This window comes from Chiloscyllium plagiosum, chromosome 24 (genome assembly GCF_004010195.1).
Source record: "Chiloscyllium plagiosum isolate BGI_BamShark_2017 chromosome 24, ASM401019v2, whole genome shotgun sequence".
Classification (NCBI taxonomy): domain Eukaryota; kingdom Metazoa; phylum Chordata; class Chondrichthyes; order Orectolobiformes; family Hemiscylliidae; genus Chiloscyllium; species Chiloscyllium plagiosum.
This window is the reverse complement of record NC_057733.1, coordinates 36,099,651-36,122,541: the sequence shown is the minus strand read 5'-3', so window position 1 is coordinate 36,122,541 and position 22,891 is coordinate 36,099,651. Positions and strand designations below refer to the sequence as shown.

Below are 22,891 nucleotides of genomic sequence, written 5' to 3'. Positions count from 1 at the left end.
CCACTGATTGTCTTGACTGATTTGAAGGACCTTTGGTCATAATGAGCCTTAATAATAAGAGGCTGTTACTTAACCAAAATGTAGATTATGGCATGATAGCAATCAGGTATATTAGAGGAGTAAGCATTGTTGCTAAGACTATGAGGAGATCTGTGGATACAGATGTGCACTCCACAAATGCCTTAGATGTTCTGCATTATCTCCACTCAAGCCCGTGTGACATCTTTGATTGGGTGGAGCTTAATGCATTCTCCCAATTTAACCCTTTTGGAATCATCACCTTATGAAGCAAAGTCAATCGTACACAATACGTTAAAAACATAATTTACGTCGCACAAATGGGGTCTATTGAAACAGTTATATTTCCAGGACAAAATCACAACAATTACTTCACTGGTGATATATTGCTCTGAATTCTCTAATTTCATACCATTTATTAACAAATAGAACTTGCATTTTTGTGGCATTCATGATTTCAGTGTTTTGTAACCGAAGAAATACTTTGATCTGTAGATCTGTAATAAAATTCAGTAGGGTTTCACACAGTAAGGACTCACAAAAACAATAAAATTACCAATTTATCAGTTTTACTGATATTGGTTGAGGAGTATATGTTGACCTGGACTGCAGAGGAATTGATCTGGTCTCTTTGAATTGTTCTTTTCCAGCTACCTGAAGTGCACACAGGCACCAGTTTAACACCTCATCTGAAGACAGTACCTCTGACCACCAGCATTCTTAGTATTCTGCTAAACCAGCAAATTACGTTATATGAACAAATGCTGGAATGGGGCTAGAACCTACTTCCTACTGCATGCTACAACTAAACCAAAATTTATGTCATTTCTCCACTGTTTCCTCATATCTCTGCAAATGTTTCCTTTTGAAGTATATCAGATTCCCTATTAAAAGTTATTGTTGAATGTGTTTACATCATATTTTCAGGCTGCACATTCTAGATCACCATTACCTGTTGGGTAAACAAAAAAATTCTCTTCATCTCATTGTAGGTTCTTTTTACCAATTGCTTTAAATTCACATCCATTGGTTGCTAATTCTTTTAGTAATGGGAGTAATTTTGTTCCCACTTCATCTCACTTGCACTTAGTCCCTTACCTATAACCAATTCACTTCTGCTATTGCAGCTTCACTTAAGTACCCATTCTTGATACTTATTATACGTCCTTTCTGAACTACGCCTAACGCCAGAAGTGGGAAATAAACCAATTAAAAGTAAACAGTAGGTTTTACTTTAGTTACATAAATCTCTGGAATTAAACTAATTATTTTGTTACTATGAAAATATTGCATAGACAGCGTGATATTAGGTCTTGTCAGGTTTCCCAGAAAGTGGTTTTGTTCTGCTTTCGGAGCTTTTTGGTCATTTTCAATGCCTTTTCTGAAGACCTTGACTGGAGAACAATTCCAAGTCCTTTGCCAACCATTTTTATGTCACAGCATAAATACTATTAAGCAACTTGCTCCCATTAAGGAGAAAGAGTTTGGAGGTTTTGGCTTGCTTTCCCAATTGGGCTTACCCATGACCACCCTCACTGACCCTACCTGAGTTGAAGCAAGTGATGGTCCTTTGATTACAACAAGATAGCAATTAGGAATGTGAACTGCTCACTCTCCAATCAAGAATTGCTAAAATCTATTATGGTATTGCAGTGACTGCAGAATACTGAGTTGGATCGCTCAGTGTTAATTGGGTGATAACTTTATGCACTGTGCCGTTGAGGGAGCCACAAAAATTCTCTGTTAAATAACTCCAAAAAAAACTGTAAGTTTCAAAAGATATTTGAAGATACTAAAAATCAGTTTAGATATGTATGTGTTGATTTTAGAAATTCTGATTTTTATCTAAGTTTTATACATACAAGTAAAATTAAAGTTGTTTTTAAAAAGGCAACCATGTAGACACTATGCTATGTTGAACAATGCAAATTGGTAGTTGAGGAGTTAAAAAGGGGAAGTATTCACTAATGAATTCCACCAGGATTTTGTGGGCGTGGGTTTAGTGCGGGAGCAGTATGTAAGGATCTCATTTACAAACATTGCTGGGCTGCCCAGAAAAAAAGGACTAAATACCTGTAATTAACTAGACTATAATTCAGTTCTTCATCACATAGTCGCAGTAAATGGATCTTTTGCAGAAAACAACTGAAAGCAACATGAAATCTCAGCTTCTTGTTTTCTTATCTCTCTTCTGTTTCTGGACTGTCATCTCTGAGGTAATAAATACTGTTTTGAGATCTAACAGTGTGTAATGTCTTGGAATTTTTGCATGTCTCAGCACCAACTCTTTTGGTTTAAGTAGCGTAATGCTAATTGTTGCACAACTCTTAAATATAGTTGTATTTACAGTATATTCAATTCCAATAGAAGCAAATCGTTTGCAATGTTTTGATTTATGCAAATTATAGTCTGTTTTATTATGTGCAGATGTGCCTGTAATTTTCTATTCCATTCGCATGTATTGTACAGAGCACTTCTACATCTGTGATGCATGATATTCAATTTATCTCTTGCTTTTATTGAATAAGAGAGGGTTAGGATTGAATGCAGTCATGCATATGGTACTGGGAATGTTTAAGGTCAGTATATGGCCAAGTCATGAAAATGAGAATCCGAATATGATCCCAGGATCATTTCATGATGGGTATCTACCTCAGCCTCTGATTCCACTTTCGGTAGGAGATCCAGTATTAAAGTTTATTTCACTGCCTTTGTAACTAGGCCCTTAGTGGAAAACAATTGCGAGCAAGTGGTGGCATTGGTAGAATGCAACACAAAGCGAAATAAAGAGTTGCAGTTATATATAGCACATTTCACCACCTTAGTACTTCCTAATGCTTTCCAGCCAATGAAACCCTATTGATGTGGTAATTTAAGTTCATGGATATAGAAGTTAGTGTTCATGTTCTAACAGGAGAAACTGAAAGATATGAGAATATATTTCAAATAAGAAAAAGACTATAATGTTTACTGTTCTTTGAACCTTTGATTCATCCTTCGAGGTGACGAATGCAGTTTACCTGTTTATATGTTGGCGCAATGCTGTGTGTGATAATTCAGATTAAGAAAACATAACCAATGTCTATTGAAAGCTGTTAATACTGATGCATATCACAGATGTACAGACAAGTATGATGAGTTCTGCTGCTGTACAATGGATAACATATATTAGAGTAACAATGTAGCACTGTGAGGGATGATTTGTAATGACAATGAACACAATGTTGCACTGGGAAGCTAGAGCGATAATTAACATTTGATGGCTCCTAGGCAAAGTAGCATGGTGTTTGGGTGTGGGAGAATGGTATTCAAATAACAGTCTCAGTTAACATTCATGTTTCACTTAATAGCAAATGGGTTAGGGTGGAACCTTCAGATGAAATGGAGGTGAAATGTTGCACTGAAATGCAAAAAAGAAATTGGCAGCAGATCCATTTCTTACCACATCTCTGTATGTCCTGTCTGTTAACTATAGATACTAAGGATACCAGTAGGCCAGAATTTTCTCTGTGGAGAAGCTACTATGCCAGTCACTTGGTCATAGATTTTCATTGGGTTTTGCACTGGATCTTGCTGTAAGTATTGGAGTTAATAAAGGTCTGTGCCTGCTGCAAAGTATTTTGGGCTTGTGTGTACAGGAAACCCAAGCATGTAATTTCTTAATTAATGACTGAAGAGTTGTAAATGAATGCTGAATCTGAACTAAGAGGTTTTAGTTCAAATATCAGTTCAGTATGTAGCACACTCACTTTAGATTTACAAGGCTCCAGGCGTAAGTGCAACTCCAGGACTTGAGCACAAAAATCTAGGTTGACTTTTAACTGCAGTACTGAGGGGTTGCTGTACTGTGAGGAATATTATGCCTTCATTTGGACATCACCATTGCTTCTTCTGGATTCTCAAGTCGTTGTAAAAGTTCCTATGGTACTATTCAAAGAAGAGATTTATTATTCCCAGTGACCTGGCCAATATTTCTTTCTGATTGACATTGGACAAAAAGAAAATTACGTTGTTGTTTGTGGGATGTTGCTGTATGTATGTTGCAGGCCACATTCTCTACATGACAACTATATTTTAGAAGCACTTCATTGGCTGTAAAGCACATTGAGACATCTGGTGGTCATAAAAAGTTCTTTTCAGATACTTTTTAAAAAAAGACTTCAATGCCAAATCAAGTATATAAGGAAGATAGAGAGGGAAAGTAAGATTGTATTGAGAGAGAAAAGGGCCATTTTCTTTAAGATGTTTAACTTTTTAAATTTTACTTTGAAATCCAAAGGCATTAAATTACATATTTTGTTGTGCTAGAGAAATTGTCCTCCATTAATTAAAACTTACCATGATATTAGAGGGTATTTTAATTGGAATGAATATCCCTCAAATGTTTTGGTGTATGTGATGGGCATTAATCAAGGAAATGCAGCAATGTTGTATCATTCTATTTATTCCAATCGTGAGTTATATAATTAATGTGTTAATGTGTAAGCATGTGACATTTGGAGGAGCAGGGCATCATGGAAAGTATCATCCCAATTTGTATATTTGCTGTACATATGTGGTTGCTGGAAGTTGCTGCCTGATTCTACTAAATAAGAGTCCTTTAAGGCTCATCTTTATTTCAAGTGTACAATCTAACTCAATGGCTTTAGTTCATTTTTAAATCTCAATGGAACCTATTCAAAGGGGAAAATTGTTTGAATGTTCCATGGAAGCAAAGTAAGCAAGTATGTTAGAATGACTTTAGAATATTTGTTAGTCAACATGTACATGTATATTATTACACACCTCTGGAGTAGTTGGGACTTTAACCTGAGCCTCCTGGCACAGAGTTAGAGATACTACCACTGCACCACAATAATGCTTGGAATGATTTCAGACACTTAGAAGTTCATCTTTGAAAGATCACCCTTAATTTGCTACTTAATTCCAATTCCATTCAACTTTGTATCTATTAAATTCCAAATTTGCTGTTTATTTGTTTAATTCAATTGATAGAATAGTTCATTTTTAAGTGCAAAAATATGTTCAGTATATTATTACTCACAGGATAGTATAGAGAACCAAAAGTAATACAATTTGGAGATTAAATTTTAAACATTTGATTTGTATTTTAAAAAAATCTTCTTTCAGGATATAGATTTGAGATCTCCTTCACCTGCATAAGGTGTGGGAAAACTGCTTAATCGAATATAAAGAAGGAAAATTTGTCTAAAATTTTAACAGAGCCAGACTTCTGGAATACCGTGTGCAATTCTGGTCTTCCTCCTACAGAAAGGATGTTGTGAAAGGGTTCAGAAACAATTTACAGGATGTCACCAGGGTTGGAGGGTTTGAGCTATGGGGAGATGCTGAATTGGCTGGGGTGTTTTCCCTGAATTGTCGGAGGCTGAAGGGTGACCTCATAGATGTTTATAAAATCATGAGAGACATGGATAGAGTAAATAGAACAGGCCTTTTTCCTGGGGTAGGAGAGTCCAGAACTAGAATGCATAGGTTTAAGATGAGAGAGGAAAGGTTTAAAAGGGACCTAAGGGGCAACGTTTTCATGCAGAAAGTGATACATGTATGGAATGAGCTGCCAGAGGAAGTGGTGGAGGCTGGTACAATTGCAGCATTTAAAAGGTATCTGAATGTGTATAGGAATAGGAAGGGTTTAGAAGGATATGGGCCAAATGCTGGAAAATGTGACTATATTAGTTTAAGATATTTGGTCAACATGGATGAGTTGGACCAAAGTGTCTGCTTCCATTCTGTACATCTCTACGACTCTATGACTAAACCATTGGCTCATTACCTATTCCTTTGTTAAACAGCTCAAATGTTAACAACCCATTCTGAACCACAAGTTTACACAGCCTGAGAAAATCAATCTGATGGAATAGATAATATAAAGAGGTCACTATATATCAACTCCAGTTTTCAAATTAGAACTACGACTAACCGTATTAAAAAAATTAGGTATCCACGTAGTTTTGCTTTCAACAATCAGATGGTGAATTACCCAATCTTGTTGCGTGCTTTCATTTAATAAATTTTCTTTAAACTATTAAATTATCTTTGTAAAAGTGTCAAAGATCTTTAAATTTCATTCAAAGTGGGCTAAGTAGGCCTCTCTATGGGTGATATTTTATCTAAAGATATTATATGGGTTCCGTCAAAGTTATTACTGCAGCCTTAGCAAATACCAAACATCCATAGATTTTTTTTTAAAGTGGCATTGCTGCTGTTGTGTTCATGTTAAATGGATGGAGTTATTCCATATTTAATAACTAAATTGCACAAGTTTACAGTAATTACCAACTCCGAGCTTCTTCCCTAACCCATCAAGCAGATGTTGAAACTTTGGTTTTACCACAAATAGAAATAAATTTTATTTCAAAATGGAAAACATTATGTTGGGACCTTGTTGCACAGAGTTCAGTGTCTGACCTGCTAAATCACAGTTCAGCTGTGAAATTGTAACACTTTACAATGTTCAGATTCACATTGCACTGCAGTGCACATGCGAGGTGAGTACATTTTCCAGTCCCCAGACTAACAATTTTATGGGGACAAAGTTGAAAGTCTATTTTACTTTCTATTGGAATGTTATGGCTAGATACCCAATGAGTTCCTTGAAAGTGGAGTCGCAGGTAGACAGGATATTGAAGAAGGCATTTGGTGTGCCTGCTTTTATTGGTCAGTGCACTGAGTATTGTATTTGGGAGGTCATGTTGTGGCTGTACAGGACATTGGTTAGGTCACTTTTGGAATATTGTGTGCAATTCTAGTCTCCTTGCTATAAGAAAGATGTTGTTAAACTTGAAAAGGTTCAGAAAAGATTTATAAGGATATTGCCAGGGTTGGAGGTTTGAGCTACAGAGAGAGGCTGAATAGGCTGGGAGTATTTTCCTTGGAGTATCAGAGGCTAAGGGGTGACCTTATACAAGTTTATAAAATCATGAGGGGCATGGATAGGGTGAATAGCCAAATTCTTTACCCCAGGGTAGGGGAGTCTAAAACTAGAGGGCATAGGTTTAAGGTGAGAGGGGAAAGATATAAAAGGGACCTAAGGGGCAATGTTTCCACATAGAGGGTGGTGTGTGTATGAAATGAGCTGCCAGAGGAAGTGGTGGAGACTGGTACAATTACAACATTTAGAAGACATCTGGATGGGTATATGAATAAAAAGAATTTAGAAGGATAAGGGCCAAATGCTGGCAAATGGGACTAGATTAATTTAAGATATTCTGGTCGGCATAGATGAGTTGGACCAAAGGGTCTGCTTCTATGCTATCCATCTCTATGACTCTATAACTCCATGATAATTGCCTACTTTCGTTTTCAGTTCTCCAGGGCTTATAAACAAAAGTGTTACTTCTTAATTTTTCATAAGAAGGATGAATCCATTAAAGAATTAGTTTATTACTGACTGATTCTTTCAGTGCCAGCTATTTTGTGATATTGATTATAAAGTTGAGGTAAAAATTGTTTAAAACAGTTTGCAATGTATTCCAGATGGACAATAGTGCCTTTGATTGCAGTGCAGCCCTTGATGACACAAAGGCAGAGTTTCAGGTATTTCTTTCTGAAATACAGAAACAAGTATTAGCTCATGCCTGCAGCTAATATTCTTGTTGCTTAGGACCATCACAACACATGCTGCATGCTCCTCAACCTACTCCCACACAGGATGTGTGAATACGTGCCAACAAATTACAGAATTCACGTAAGATCCCTGTGGTTGCTGTGCAGATAACAAACTCTATGCTGTAGGACAGTGGATCTCATATGGATTATCTCAAAGCAGATTACCTTTTAGCTTTTCTTTATTAATGTGGTTACTGAAGTTAATATGCAGCAAAATGTTCTGGGATTGCCAATGCTCATTGTGTGTGTACACAGAGATATTTTGTTCTCCTTTTCCTTCTATCAATTCAATAAGCACCTTTTTTTCCATTTTGTATGTACTTTAAATAAGATTTATATTTATTCAGTTTCCTGTAGTATTGCTTGACAGTGTATCTGCAATTTTACACTTGCTTCTCTCAGCAGCCTGAAATATATCCTATCCAGAGCAGATGATTTTTCTAATTTGAGGGCTGCTGATCTTTTAAGTACTTACTTGTAATCTGTTTTCATCCAATCCAATATCAATACTGCTTTCTCTGGTATGGCTAGATTGGCAACATCCATTTCTATTGTGAAGGAAGATGCCAAGTACTCATATAATGACTCAATCATCCCCTCTGTCTCCAAAAGGATATTGCCTATGTCTTCAGTCTTTTTTATAGGCCTCCTCTACACTATATATATTCGTTTTGGTTTTCTACTGTATTATGAACATTACATTTATCTTTTAACTACTGTATTTTTCATCACGTGGGGAACTGTAGTCTATTGTGCATTTCCTTCCTCCCTCATGTAAATGACTGCATTTTCTACCTGAACATGTCCTCTTTGAAAACCTCCCATTGTTCCATTCACTCATTTGCTCACCAATTTCTAATTCTAGTCCACCTAGGTGAGATCACTTTTCAGTTCATTGAAGCTATCCATCCTCCAAATAAGTATTTTCACACTTGATTGTTCCAAGTCCTTTCCAAGTAACTCTTTCAAACCTAATATAATGATCACCAAATACTTCCCACTGAAGCATATTTCATTTGTCCCACTTCACTAGCTCCAGTAATACTTCTTTGTACCCTCAGTCATTCATTCTGTTACTCGCCCTGTCTATATTAATGTAATTGATGTCCTCCAATATCACTGTTTTTATTTCTTGCAAATTTTTCTGTAATTTGCTCCTGTAGCTCCATACCACTACTTGTGGCCTATAAATTACATCCAGTAGGGTAATGGCTTTTTTGTTATTCATTATTGCATACATGGGAGACTCAATGACTCTATGTGTGCTATCATTAGATTTTTTAAACTATAAGTCCATGGAATCAAGGAGTCAGGAGAGCTCAGACCACACTCTAGAATACTTACATGGTCTGTATAATACCAGAATGTGAATAGATTGAATTATATTGAAATTTTAAATTAAATCAGTCAATCTGGAATATAAAGCTAGTTTCAGTAATGGTAACTACAAAGATATCATTGTTGAAAAAGCATGTCTGATTGACTAATGATCTTTCGGGAAAGATATTTGCCACCCTTACTTGGTCTGGACGATACATGACACCATACCCACAATAATATAGTCTATTATTAATGGCCTTCTGAAACATGGCCTCGCACGCGATGCAGTTCAAGAGCACTTAGGCACAGGCAACAGATGCTGACTTTTCCAGTCACACCCAAATCCCATGAAATAATAAAATATTGAAAATATCTTGGTAACATCTGAACCGTTATTACTATGTAACGTGTATGATTTCATGAGAAACCAACAACGTCGGCAGAACAAAAAGCAGATTCTGCATATTCAGTATGAGGAGTTAGGCACCAAATTAAGAAGCATACCCTCAAAGGCCATGTCTCAAGAATATTACTTGAGCCAAGTATATATTAGTAAGTGGCAAATTAGGTTAAAGAGATGAATGCATGCCTCAAGACTGACATGGGAAAGGTGCATTCATGGGCCACTGACACTAGTACTGGGGAAGGTAGAATCTACACCATTAGCCTCCACCTGAACTGTGCTGGAGCCAATGTTCTTGTCTGAACAACACTGGGAAGAAGGGAGGATTTGAATCTAAATCGTAGGAGAAAAGGATCAAATTTGAGAGGATGTGGCAAAATAAAGACTAGAGACAAAGCAAAAGAAAATGGTACTTAGACAGGAAATGATAAACAGTCCATGAGGGAAGAGTTACAGAATACAAATTGAAGAGTAATTCCACAGATAAAGCTAGAGGTAACAAAAGAAAGGATAAAACTAAAGACTATGGGAATGCACCTAGCTTTCAAAGCAAAGCAGATGAAATCAGTGCACAAATAGAAATAAATAAATATGACATGGTAGCTATTACAGAGAGAGAGCTGCAAGATGACATGGATAAGTACCTGAATATTGAAGGATATAAGAAATTTAAAAAGGACAAGGTGCCATAAAAAGGATGGTTGTATTGGTTAATAATGGTTTTAGTACAACGGAAGGATGATCTAAATTCAGGAATCCAGGATGTGAGACTGATTTGGATAGAGGTAATTGAAAAAGGCAACATGTCACTTGTACAGGCCTCCTAATAGGAAACACATGATACTATTGAATATAAAGGAAGTAATAATTCAAACCTATCAGAAAGGCATGACAATAATCATGGGAGATATATAGAGACTGTTAATGATAATTTCTTAGAACAGTACATTCTGGAGCCAACCAGGAAACAGGCTGTACTAGACCAGGTATCGCACAACATGTTAGTATTAGTTAAGGATCATGTACTTTAGATGCCCTTTGGTGCAATGACCATAGTATAATTAAATGTTAAATTCACTTTGAGGGAGAGAGGAATGGGCTGGAGATTATATTTTAAAGTTAAATGAGGGGACTTATGAGGACATGAAAGAAGAGCTGTCTATATTGAATTATGTCAAAGGATATATCAACAGAGATGCCAGGGCAGATATTTAAGAGAATATTTTGGAATACACTGGATAGATATATTCCTAAGGATAAGAAAATTCCAAGGGATGGACTCACCATCTTTGGTTAACTAGAAAATTAAACTTATGATCAAACTTAAAACAAAATATATAATTATACAAGGACAGATGGCAGATTAGAAGTTGGATAGAAAAAGAAATGACTAAAACATTAATAAAGAGGGGAAATTTAGAGTACAAAAGAAAGCTAACTAGAAACTTAAAAACTGATAGTAAGAGCTTCTACAAATATCTTAAAAAGAAAACAATTAAGAAAGTGAGCATTGTCTCTAGAGAAAGCGAGTTTGGAAAATTAAAGAGATGGCAGATGAATCAATCTTCACTATTGAGAATATAAATAACATGCCACATGGATCAGAGCATCTCAATTATTTACAATTTATATCTATGGCTTAGTTGAAGTGATAGAAAGTGCAGTTGCTAAATTGCTGATGACATAAAGATAGAAAGGGAAGTAAGTTGCAAAGAGGGCATAGGAGGTATAAAAAGATATAGACAGGCCAAATGAGTGGAGAAAGGCTAAGCAAGTGGTGTATAATGTAGGAATATGTGAAATTGTCAATTTTGGTTGGAAGAATAAAAAAGAAGCCTATTATCTAAATTGTGAGAGATAGCAAAGCTTATGAGATGTAGAGGGATCTGAATGTTCTAGTGAATGAAGTGCGAAAATCTAAAATGCAGGTATGGCAAGTAATTAAGAAAGCTAAAAAATTGTTATCATTTATTGTGAAGGGAATCAAATTCAAAAAGTAGAGAGGTTATCCTTAACTTATGCAGGGCATTGATGAGACCACATCTGGATTACTGTGTATAATATTGGTTAATGTATTTAAGGAGGATGCAAATGTGTTGGAAGCAGTTCAGAGAAGTTTTACCAAACAAAACCTTGGATATATGGGTTGTGTTGTGAGAATAGCTTGGACAGTCTCAGCTTATATCTGCTGAAGTTTAGAAAAATAAGGCTTTGTTGAAATATTTAAGATCCTAAGTGATCATAGCAGGTAGGTCTGGAGAGAATGTTTCCTCTTATTGATGATTCTAGAACTAAGGATAATTGTATTAAAAGTAAGAGTTGCCCGTTTAAAACAGATGAGGCAAATTTGTTTTTCATAGAGGGTTGCAAGTCTTTGGCACTGTCTTCCTGAAAAGGCAGTGGAAGCAGAATCAGAGTCATAGAGTTATACGGAACGGAAACAGACCCTATGGTCCAACCAGTTCATGTCGAACATAAGTCTTAACTAAACTAGTTCCACCTGCCTGCTCCTGACGCATATCCGTCCAAACTTTTGCTATTCAGGTATCTATCCAAATGTCTTTTAAACATTGTAATTGTACCTACATCCAATACTTCCTGAGGAAGTTCATTCCACACGCAAACCACCCTCTGTGTAAAAAAGTTGCCTCTTATGTCTTTTTCAAATCTCTCTCCACTCACCTTAATAGTCTACTCCCAGTCTTGAAATTCCCCATTTAAGGGAAAAGACAACTACCATCAACTCTATCTATACCTCTCATTATTTTATCAGATCACCTCTAAATCTCCTCCACTCCAGTTTGCACTCCTGATTTCCATCTTAAGAATGCCCTTACTTTGATTCTTTTAATGGCAGGAATGGGTAGATATTTGGCAAGCAAGAGGGTGACACATTTTTGGGGCTAGGTAGGAAAGTGGATTAGAGATTACATTTAGAATGGCCACGTTTTAATTAAATGGCAATGCAGGCTTGAGGGGCTGAATGGCTTACTCCTGCTCTTTGTTCATTTTTAAATATTTAAATATCTGTTGAATAATTTATCATTTTGATTTGATTAGAACATACCCAGGAAAATTAGGTCTGCTGAAATATGGCCTTGAAAAATAACAAGACCTAAGTTAATTCCAGTTTTGTGGGATTGTGGTTTGGCTGAATTGTTTGGGCAGGGCAAGATAGAGGTGAAGAAATGTTGACTGTAACTCTGTTATTACTGGCAACACTTTCCATTCTTATAACCTCCTACTGTTCTTGTGCTTTCTTGTGTTGTTTCAAACTGTTCCTTTATGTGGAACTTTGCCTTTGTCCTCCCCAACACTTGTTATTTCATCTCTCTGTCTTGCTGTCTCTTCCTTTGAACACCATGACCTTTTCTATGAATTTTGCTCAGTTGCTAACATGCATATTTTCTTTTTCTAAAAAATGTACTTTTTGTAGAACCCTCAATTGCTGGTACTACAGCTGTGCTTTGCGAGAATTAAATAGGGCTGTTTCTGTGCTCCAAATTCTTTCAGTCCAAATTGGCTAAGGTGGTGTTTTGGCTTTTCACCAACTCCCATTCAACTCCACATAACCCTTCAGCATATTCTTGTCTCCCTAATGTTCTAAGCTAGCTTTTTTCCTAAATTGATCTCAATTGTTTAGCTCAACTGCTTCATGTGCTGTCAAGTCCACATATAAACACTCTCCAGTTCAAGATATTTCTTCTGAATTCTTTATAGGATTTATTGGTGATAACCTTATTGACTGTAGTTGTCTGGTGATTGTGAAAAGTGCTATATAAATGGCCTTTAAATTTTTTCCTCTGCCTTCTCTCAGGCAGAACTATGAGTCCCTGACAATTATGAAGTAAAAGAGAAATGATCTGTTTGCCAACATGATATAGACAAGTTTTGCATCATTAAAAATATTCAAAACTTCCTGACCTCCATTCTCTTTCACTGTCACTCACTCCCACCTCTCAGAGGAAGCACTCACATGCATGCACATATTTGTAACACAGTAGTTTTTAAAGAGCAATAGACATGGAAAGAAAATTGAAAAAAAAAATCAGTAGGATTTAGATGTCATTGTTTTGTCATCTATATAAGATGCCCAAGTTGTGAAAAGTAATCTACAGCAGAACAGCAGCCACCTTTAGGAATATTTGTATTCAGTGATAATTTGAGAAGCATCATCTTTTTTAAACACCATTTGACTTTTAAACCTATTTTTATATTTCAAGTGCACCCATTTGCTTAATGTTTGGTCTTTCTACTCTTTGTCCCTTTTTGTATCTACACTATCATGAGATTCCACGTCGCTGCAGTTTGAGCTTTGTGGCAAGACTTTGATTTGGGGAATTACAACAGAAGAGAATCTAGTAAAGTTATTTACTTCTCTGTCACCTCTTCAGTGTTGCAGTAAGACAAGTTGGAATTTGTTGATCCCTTCACCTACAATGTCTAGTTTAATGTGCTGCCTAAACTTTACTCTTCCTTTAAAAATACTAAACGAAGTGAAAGTTTAAGCAATAAAAAAATTATTTGGTGCAAAAATGGCTCACTCTAGGCTTTTGTGGAATGTGTATGAGCTACTTCTTATTTTGATGAAAGTGCAAATCTCTTCTGCAACCTTATTTTCTCCTTTTCTTTATTGGGGTTTCTTCTTCACATTAATGGAAACCTAGAGATTGAAAGGGTCTATTTTGTCTGGGGCTTCTGCCAGTAACGGTCTGAACTAGCAGATGAGAAGCACGTAAGCATGATTTGGGGTGACTGTCTTCTAATTATTTCTCCTCGTCCATGACTTCTAGTTAGCACCTCCCACATGACAGTGACTGAGAGTAGGAACTCAGTAGCTGCAAGATAAAAGCATCTTCTACAATTATAGAGTGAATATGTTGGGACTGTTGTCCTTGGGGAGAAGGCAGCTGAGAGGAGACCTGATCAAGAGTTTTCAAAATCATAAATGGGCTAGATAGAATACACAGGAGAAATTGTTCTCACTCATAAAACAAACAAAAAAGGACATAGATTTAAAGTGATTTGCTGAACAAGCCAGGGTGAAGTGAGGAAAGACTTCTTCACTCAATGAGCAGTTAGGATATGGAATGCACCACCTGGAAATGTAGCATTGAAAAGGACATTGTGTGATTAATTGGATAAAAATAATGTGCAAGGGCATGGCAAAAGAACAGGAAATTGGCACTAGGTAATGATGCTCATTTATTGAGCTGCTGCAGGCATGATGGGCAGAATGGTCTCCTGTGCTGTACTCCTTTAGTGATTCTGTCACGTTCCCATTATTGGATGGTACGGTACACTGAATCTGTGGCGCTTAACCAACTCTACATTTAAAGCTGATGTAATGTTTCACAGAATCATGAAATGAGAGTTAAAATGAGTTTAGTGTCTATCAAGACAGTGTAAATTTCAAGAGCATTTTATTTGTTCAGGTAACTGAAAGATCCTGCAAATTAAAGCTTAGTATTTAATTTAGCTGTTACTTAATAATCTAATCTCCATCTTACTTTCTAGAATTTTGATGAGCTAAAGAAGTCCAATATACATAAATGTTATGCTAGAGGTTTGCAAGAAGTCTAATAAGCTGCAAACTGATGAGCTTGAAACCTACTGTCCATGCTACAGCAGATTTACTTGTTACCAAGCCATTAACTTAATATTTGTACAGAATGGACTCCTTAAGTTTGGCACTCTGACTCCCTGATCTTGGCTGAGCATCCAGGGAGGTGAATTCTTACCTGAGGGGGAAAAATAAAGATCAGAGCCAATTCTTACACTTAACAGGTTGTCTCAAGGGTAATTTGTCAGAAGGTTGGGAGCAGCTGGTCCTGCTCTGCATGTTGGTGATTTTTATCAGGCAACGGCACACACAGTGTGGAGGGAATTACAAAGAGAGAAAAATTGAATGATAAACATAGTTTACGGGTGAGACCATGTGATTTCTGCATGAAATACCCTAAGAATCTGGCAGTATATGATTGTAGTGAATTGTGTAGTTGTTGAAGCCAGCCAACCAAAAGCTAAGATAATCATTTTTGGGAATTGTTTACCTGTCTGTTTTGTTGAGTAGAAATCAACACCTGGCACCTTTCCTTGGGACAACTCACATCACCTGCTTCCCACCGTTGTTCCTTCAGGTGACTGATTAGACACTGTGAACAAGAAACATCTTAAGATTCAGAATTCCCATACAGAAGCAAGAATCCCTTGGAGCATCTACAATAAAACGGAGCTAGGAATGGTACTGAAAGACAGGATGTAGAGCTGAATGATTTGTCAAAAGGAAGGTACTACTAAAACCAAATGGGCATATCTTTGTAATATTTCTTTGTAATTAGGGCCAAGAGGGATAATTGAAGAAGGGAGTGGGAGCCTGCTTATATTCAATAATTGCAGGGAGGCTGTATTTATGAACTGGAAAAAGAAGCTTAGATGGAGAAGAGTGCTTCAGCCAATGGGGTGAGACTGGATAGGGATGAGATTTCTACTGTATGCTGAGAGATGATGTTGGAACGCAGTAACTCTGTAGGCTAGGTGCAAGAATTACAATGAGAGTATGTTTGTGACTGAGAGACTTGGCAAAAAAAAAGGAATCGCATTGCTAGCGCTGTCCTTGCTAAGTGCTGATAAATGTTTTATTTTAATTTGTATTAATTGTTACTTCCTATGGTCAATTACGGGCTTTGACACATTTTGCCCAAATTTTGAACACGTGCACTTTAACAAAAATATGTTGTTATATTTATAAAGTGTTGTTTTCAGAACCAAACATGACATTCTACTCAGATTACCTTGAAGGATAGGTGTCTCAAAGGTTTGAGTAACAGGGGAAGTTAGCTGTTTCACTCTACTACAACGCAGTATCAAATGAGTGCTTGTCCCTAACTAGATGCTGTCAACAAGCCAAAAAACATTCTGTCAAATACACTAATGAGTAATATGATATAGGGATTTCTGTGCCAGTGTGATGCTGGCTATAGAGATCATACCTCCCAAAGACTGGCAGATAATATTAAAAATATCAGAGTATACATACAGCTGTTCACAAGCAATGTACTGACTATACCAAACCAGCCTGTACTTGTAACACACACAACACAATCTCCAACAGGAGATGTGAAGCTGTGATTGGAAAACATCTGCAAAACAATCGTGAGTGTGTGAAGTATTTCGCTGACAATCAATATCACCTGTGTGTCGGGCTAACAGTATGGGCACTTGCATCTGCAGGAAGCTACATGTATTAATATAAAGGGTCCTGTGCTTTGCAGAACACTGTGTATGCTTTAACTCGATAAAGCAGGTGACTGTCATCCTCCGATTCTTTTCTCAGGGCAATGCCTTGAAAAGTCAGAGTCATCCAGCCTGGTTTAGAATGTAACCAAAGCTTGGCAATTAATGTCAGTCATCATTAACCAGTACTTTCTCCATGGCAAAGCCTCTATCAAACAGACTATTTGCCAACCAGTCAGCACTCTCCTTTCATGGTATAAATGTTGTCTTCCACTGTTATTTTGATATTTCTTGCATATAATCCTGATGGGTGCAGTATAAAAAGTTTCTGTATACATTTTGTTGGAATTAATTATTTAATCCGTTCATAAATGCCTGTGTTCCCTCATCTTTCTGAATGTAAGATTTCTTGCCAATCAAGAACTAGAAGCATTCACATATAACTAAGGCTGGTGTTGTACTATCTGTAGTTACTTCAATTAGCCAGTTCAGACATCTCTTGGGCAGGTAGTAGTTGAACCCGGATCTGCTGGCCAAGAAGTAGAGACGCTAACATTGTACCGCAATGTCGGTTGCACTATTAATGGTGTAAGTACTTTTAATCAACCTGTTCAGATGCATTTTGACATATTTCTGGAGCTGACAGGAATGTCTGCTGGTTCAGAAGCAGGGACATTACCACTCTACCACATGAGCCCCCATGTCTGCATTATTGTTCTATCTATCCGGCTCCTTTAATACATTCATCAGCCAGTTGAGATTGGCTCTCAACAGGACATAACAGTTGATTACTGCGTCTGTTTCTAACAATCCTTTTCATTGACATCACATTGTACTTGACCTTTAGCATCAGTCATAGAGTCATAGAGATCTACAGCATGGAAACAGACCCTTCAGTCCAATCCATCCTTGCCAACCAGATATCCCAACCCAATCTAGTTCCACTGCCAGCACCTGGCCCATATCCCTCAAAACCCTACCTATTCATATACCCATCCAAATGCTTTTTAAATGTTGCAATCGTACCATCCTCCACCACTTCCTCTGGCAGTTCATTCTATACACATACCACCCTCTGCATGAAAATGTTGCCCCTTAGGTCTGTTTAATATCTTTCCTCTCTCACTCTAAACCTATGCCCTCTAGTTCTGGACTCGCCCACCCCAGGTTCTAGATTAGAGCGATGCTAGAAAAGCACAGCAGTTCAGGCAGCATCCGAGGAGCAGGAAAATCGATGTTTTGGGCAAAAACCCTTCATCAGGAATAGAATGCCCGACCCCAGGGAAAAGACTTTGTCTATTTATCCTATCCATACACCTCATAATTTTGTAAACCTCTATATGGTCACCCCTCAGCCTCCAACGCTCCAGGGAAAACAGCCCAAGCCTATTCGGCCTCTCCCTATAGCTCAAATCCTCCAACCTTGGCAACATCCTTGTAAATCTTTTCTGAACCCTTTCATGTTTCACAACATCTTTCCAATAGGAAGGAGACCAGAATTGCAAGCAATATTCCAACAGTGGCCTAACCAATGTTCTGTATAGCCGCAACATGACCTCCCAACTCCTGTACTCAATACTCTGACCAATAAAGGAAAGCGTACCAAACACCGCCTTCACTATCCTATCTACCTGCGACTCCACTTTCAAGGAGCTATGAACCTGCACTCTAAGGTCTCTTTGTTCAGCAACACTCTCTTACCATTAAGTGTATAAGTCTGGCTAAATATGCTTTCCCAAAATGCAGCACCTCGCATTTATCTAAACTAAACTCCATCCACCACTTCTGAGCCCATTGGCCCATCTGATCAAGATCCTGTTGTAATCTGAGGTAACCTTCTTCGCTGTCCACTACACCTCCAATTTTGGTGGCATCTGCAAACTTACTAACTATACCTCTTATGCTTGCATCCAAATCATTTATATAAATGACGAAAAGTAGAGGACCCAGCACCGATCCTTATGGCACTCCACTGGTCACAGGCCTCCAGTCTGAAAAACAACCCTCCACCACCACCGTCTGTCTTCTACCTTTGAGCCAGTTCTGTATCCAAATGGCTAGTTCTCCCTGTAATTCCGTGAGATCTAACCTTGCTGATCAGTTTCTCATGGGAAACCTTGTCGAACGCCTTACTGAAGTCCATTTAGGTCACATCTACTACTCTGCCCTCATCAATCCTCTTTGTCACTTCTTCAAAAAACTCAATCAAATTTGTGAGACATGATTTCCCACGCACAAAGCCACGTTGACTATCCCTAATCAGCCCTTGCCTTTCCAAATACATGTACATCCTGTCCCTCAGGATTCCCTCCAACAACTTGCCCACCACCGACGTCAAGCTCACTTGTCTATAGTTCCCCGGCTTGTCCTTGCCAACCTTCTTAAACATTGGCACCACATTAGCCAACCTCCAGTTTTCCGGCACTTCACCTGTGACTATCGATGATACAGATATCTCAGCAAGAGGCCCAGCAATCACTTCCCTGGCTTCCCACAGAGTTCTCGGGTACACCTGATCAGGTCCTGGGGATTTATCCAGCTTTATGCGTTTCAAGGCATCTAGCACTTCCTCCTCTGTAATATGGACATTTCGCAAGATGTCACCATCTACTTCCCTACATTTTATATCTTCCATGTCCTTTTCCACGGTAAACGCTGATGCAAAATACTCGTTTACTATCTCCCCATTTTCTGTGGCTCCACACAAAGGCCGCCTTGCTGATCTTTGACCCTAACAGGAAGATACTGCCTGCGGATTCTCGTTATCTCATTTCTGAAGGTTTCCCATTTTCCAGTCACTTCTCTTCCCTACACCCTCACTATTTTCTAATCTTTGTCATTGAACACTAGGAGGTGAGATTTTTAATCGGATGTTTATGTAAAGCTCCACTGCTAGAACATTGTGGTAATTTTGGAAAAAAAAAACAAAATGTGCACAAAATACACTTTCTGAATATTTATCTGCGATGTTTGTATATTTTAGAGACTTTATGTCTTTCGGAGTAATGAAATGTCTTTGGTAAATTTCTGTTAGTACACATTGTGCTACATGTATTCAGTTATTCTGTTGTCTGAACCAGCTTACTGAGGAAGTTGTATGTGATTCCTATTTTGTTGTTACATAGCTGTGTTAGTACCACTAGATGTTTCTATTAGCTTTCTGCGATGACATTGTACTTCCTTTGATATGTTGATACCTAAGAAAATAGTTCCAATATAAGTTATTGAAGTGGTCATCAATAAAATCAACTTTTCTTTAAAGTAGTGTTTTCTTGCACAGTAGTTGTAGTTCTACAGCTCAGTTCTCACTTTAAACTTCTGTTCACAGTGCAAAAGAAACATTGTTTTGACAATATCAATCTGATGACATAACTCTTTAACTGAAATGGAGGTTTAAAACGTTCCCTATTTAGGTTTGGGCCAAACCTGACTATATGGTTGGGCTAGTTAAATAGTAACCACAATCCTTTCGCTTTATTATTTTTATAGAGAGGTGATGTAACTTGACCTGACAAGGTCTATGGAAGGCGAAACTTTCCATTAAAAATGAGTTTAATCATGATCAGTTCATCATGCTCCTTATTGGACATATTCAATATTTGGCAGAGAATTTTTTTGAGCACTTGTATTTGTGTAAATTGTTAAACAACCATTGTCATAAATGGACTGAAAGTAGGGCTGTTATTCTTAGGACTAGTTTGGGTTAGTGGAGTCCAGATATATATAGATTGTTAAAGTATATGTAAGGGGATTATGTTTTCTCTCTGAAGCAACAAAAAATACAATATGGTACAAAATTATCTGACAATCTAAGTGACTTTTTTTTCTTGGATGTAGTTACAAGTAAAATGATTCCTTGAGGCTATGAATCACATTAATTGATGGTAAAAATGTTTGTAGGATTTATAGATGTGCAACATGAGATTTGAATACATGGATGACCCATGGATCAGGATTCTTTACTCAATTGGCATCAGATCATTGCAAACAGGAAGAGACATCAGTGTTAAACTTGGAAAACATGGTATTTATATGAAATCGAGGCTATTGCATTACATTTGACTGGGGGAATCTTTTGACTGTCTGATCCTTGACCCCATTCCTTTCCTCCAAAGCAGTTACTATTGGCTGTTCCAGCTTCCGGCTCAATACCCTCCCTCACCGTTGTCACCTACTACAGGAGGTTTAGACATATCTGCTTCAGCTGTGCCATGCTTGGTGCTGTTCCTCACTATATCCACCTGTTGCTGGAGGTTCTATTGCACATTTCTGCCTGGACAATGATATATAGCACACGGTGACTATTTGCTAAGTAGCTGTGTGATTAGCAGGTTCATTTGCACCATGGTGGCTATAATGGTTGGGTCTACATTAATGTAGCATTTTTTGCTTCCATTATCAATGTGGGCAGATTATAGAATCCCTACAGTGTGGAAAGAGGCCATTCAACCCATACAGTCCACACTGACCCTCCAAAGGGCATCCCACCCCTCCAAATCCTATCCCGGTAACCCCACATATTGCCATGGATAATCCACCCAATGGGCACTATGGACAACTTAGCATGGCCAATCCACCTAACTTGCAGATCTTTGGACTTTGGGATCTTTGGGAGGAAACCAGAACATCCAGTGGAAACCATGTAGATAGTGGGAGAACAACCTCTGCACAGACAGTCGCCCAAAGCAGGAATTGAACCTGGATCGCTGGTGGTGTGAGGCAGCAGTGCTAACCTCTGAGCCATGTGGTTATTAGTTGGGGTGATAAGTAGCAGTTGCTTGAGAGAGCCTTTTCATCTCTTATCTGTATTTGTGCCTTCCAAGGGATTCAGGTTCTGTGACACATCACCCACAGTGGGACCTAGGTCAGTCAGGTCTCCAGGAGTCATATGGTTTTAGTTTCTACTTTTCTGGCACATCATCGCTCTGCCATTTTTCCAATGCAAGAATCCTGATTGCTATCCGACTCCACTTCACTTGAGCCATCACGTACCTCTGAGTGAGCTACTTGTCTCCCTATCATCCCCAGAGTCCTGGCATCAATCAACTCTATCTGAAAGCCATATTCTGAGGCACCCTGCAGTTACGAGTTCAACAACACAAGTCTGGCTGCCTGTGTCTAGTTGTTTAATACTGGTTTAGGATTCAGTGTCCCAGATATCTTGTATCCCAACCCTTGATATTCCAGTGTTGGAGGGATGCCTTTATGCCAATTGGAATTCCAGTCAGTCACTGTTTTTCTTAGCTGTCCTGTACTTCATCTCCAATACTTGGCTTGATCTTGTGTGATACTTGGCTATTCACTCATAGGCTTGACCATCTCCATCAGAAAGTACAATGAGCCCAAGAAATCCAAGCAATCACACGATCAATAGATCTGTTCTAAACTTTGCAGTCTTGCCACACCGAGTCGTGAATGGTGGTGGGGAATTAAGCAACTCACTGGAGGAGGAAGCTCCACAAGTATCCCAATCCTCAATGACAGAAGAGCCCAGCACATCTGTGCAAAAGATAAGGCTGAAACATTTGCAGCAATCTTCAGCCAGCAGTGCTGATTAGATGATCCATCTCAGTTTCCTACACTGGTCTCTGGCATTACAAATACCAGTCAACCGATTTGATTCACTCCACATGAAAAAAGAAATAGTTTGAGGCACTGGATGCTGTAAAAGCTATGGGCCCTGACAACATTCCAGCAATAGACCTGAAGACATGTGCTCCAGAACTTGCCATTCCCCAGCCAAGCTGTTCCAGTACAGCTACACCACTGGCGTCGACCAAGCAGCAGAAAATTGCCCTGTTATATTCTGTACACAAAACACAAGATAAATTACTGCCCCAACATGTCTACTTCCAATCATCAGAAAAATGCTAGATGTCATCAGCAGTGCTATCAAGCAACACCTGCTCAGTGACGCCCAGTTTAGAGTCTGCCAGGGTCACTCAGCTCCTGACCGCATTACAGCCTTGATTCAAACATGGACAAAAGAGCTAAATTCCAGAGGTGAAATGAGAGTGACAGCCCTTGGCTGCATTCGACTGAGTGTGGCATCAAAGAGCCCGAGCAAAACTGGTTTCAGGAGGCAAACACTCCACTGGTTGGAGTCAAACCTGGCACACAGGAAGATAATTCTGATTGTTGGAGGTCAGTCATGTCAGCTCCCGGACATCTCTGTTGGGGTCCCTCAGAGTGGTATCCTAGGCCCAACCATCTTTGTTGATAATTGCATAACGTTCAGCACAGTTCATGCTCAAATGCAACAATATCCAGGCTTGGGCTGACAAG

At 38.3% G+C, this 22,891-nt stretch overlaps 1 protein-coding gene across 2 annotated transcripts in view; it reads left to right on the top strand.

Annotated features, from left to right (window-relative positions):
• The first annotated feature begins 1,836 nt into the window (after window positions 1–1,836).
• The window catches only part of LOC122562174 (platelet-derived growth factor subunit A-like), a 91,817-nt gene continuing 70,762 nt past the window's right edge, over window positions 1,837–22,891 (top strand). The window contains exon 1 of one of the 2 annotated variants that reach the window (XM_043714792.1): window positions 1,837–2,234. In XM_043714792.1, the coding sequence (XP_043570727.1) occupies window positions 2,142–2,234 (93 nt within the window). In that variant the 5' untranslated portion in view covers window positions 1,837–2,141. The remainder of the gene's footprint in view (window positions 2,235–22,891) is intronic. The other variant, XM_043714791.1, reaches the window with a different exon arrangement.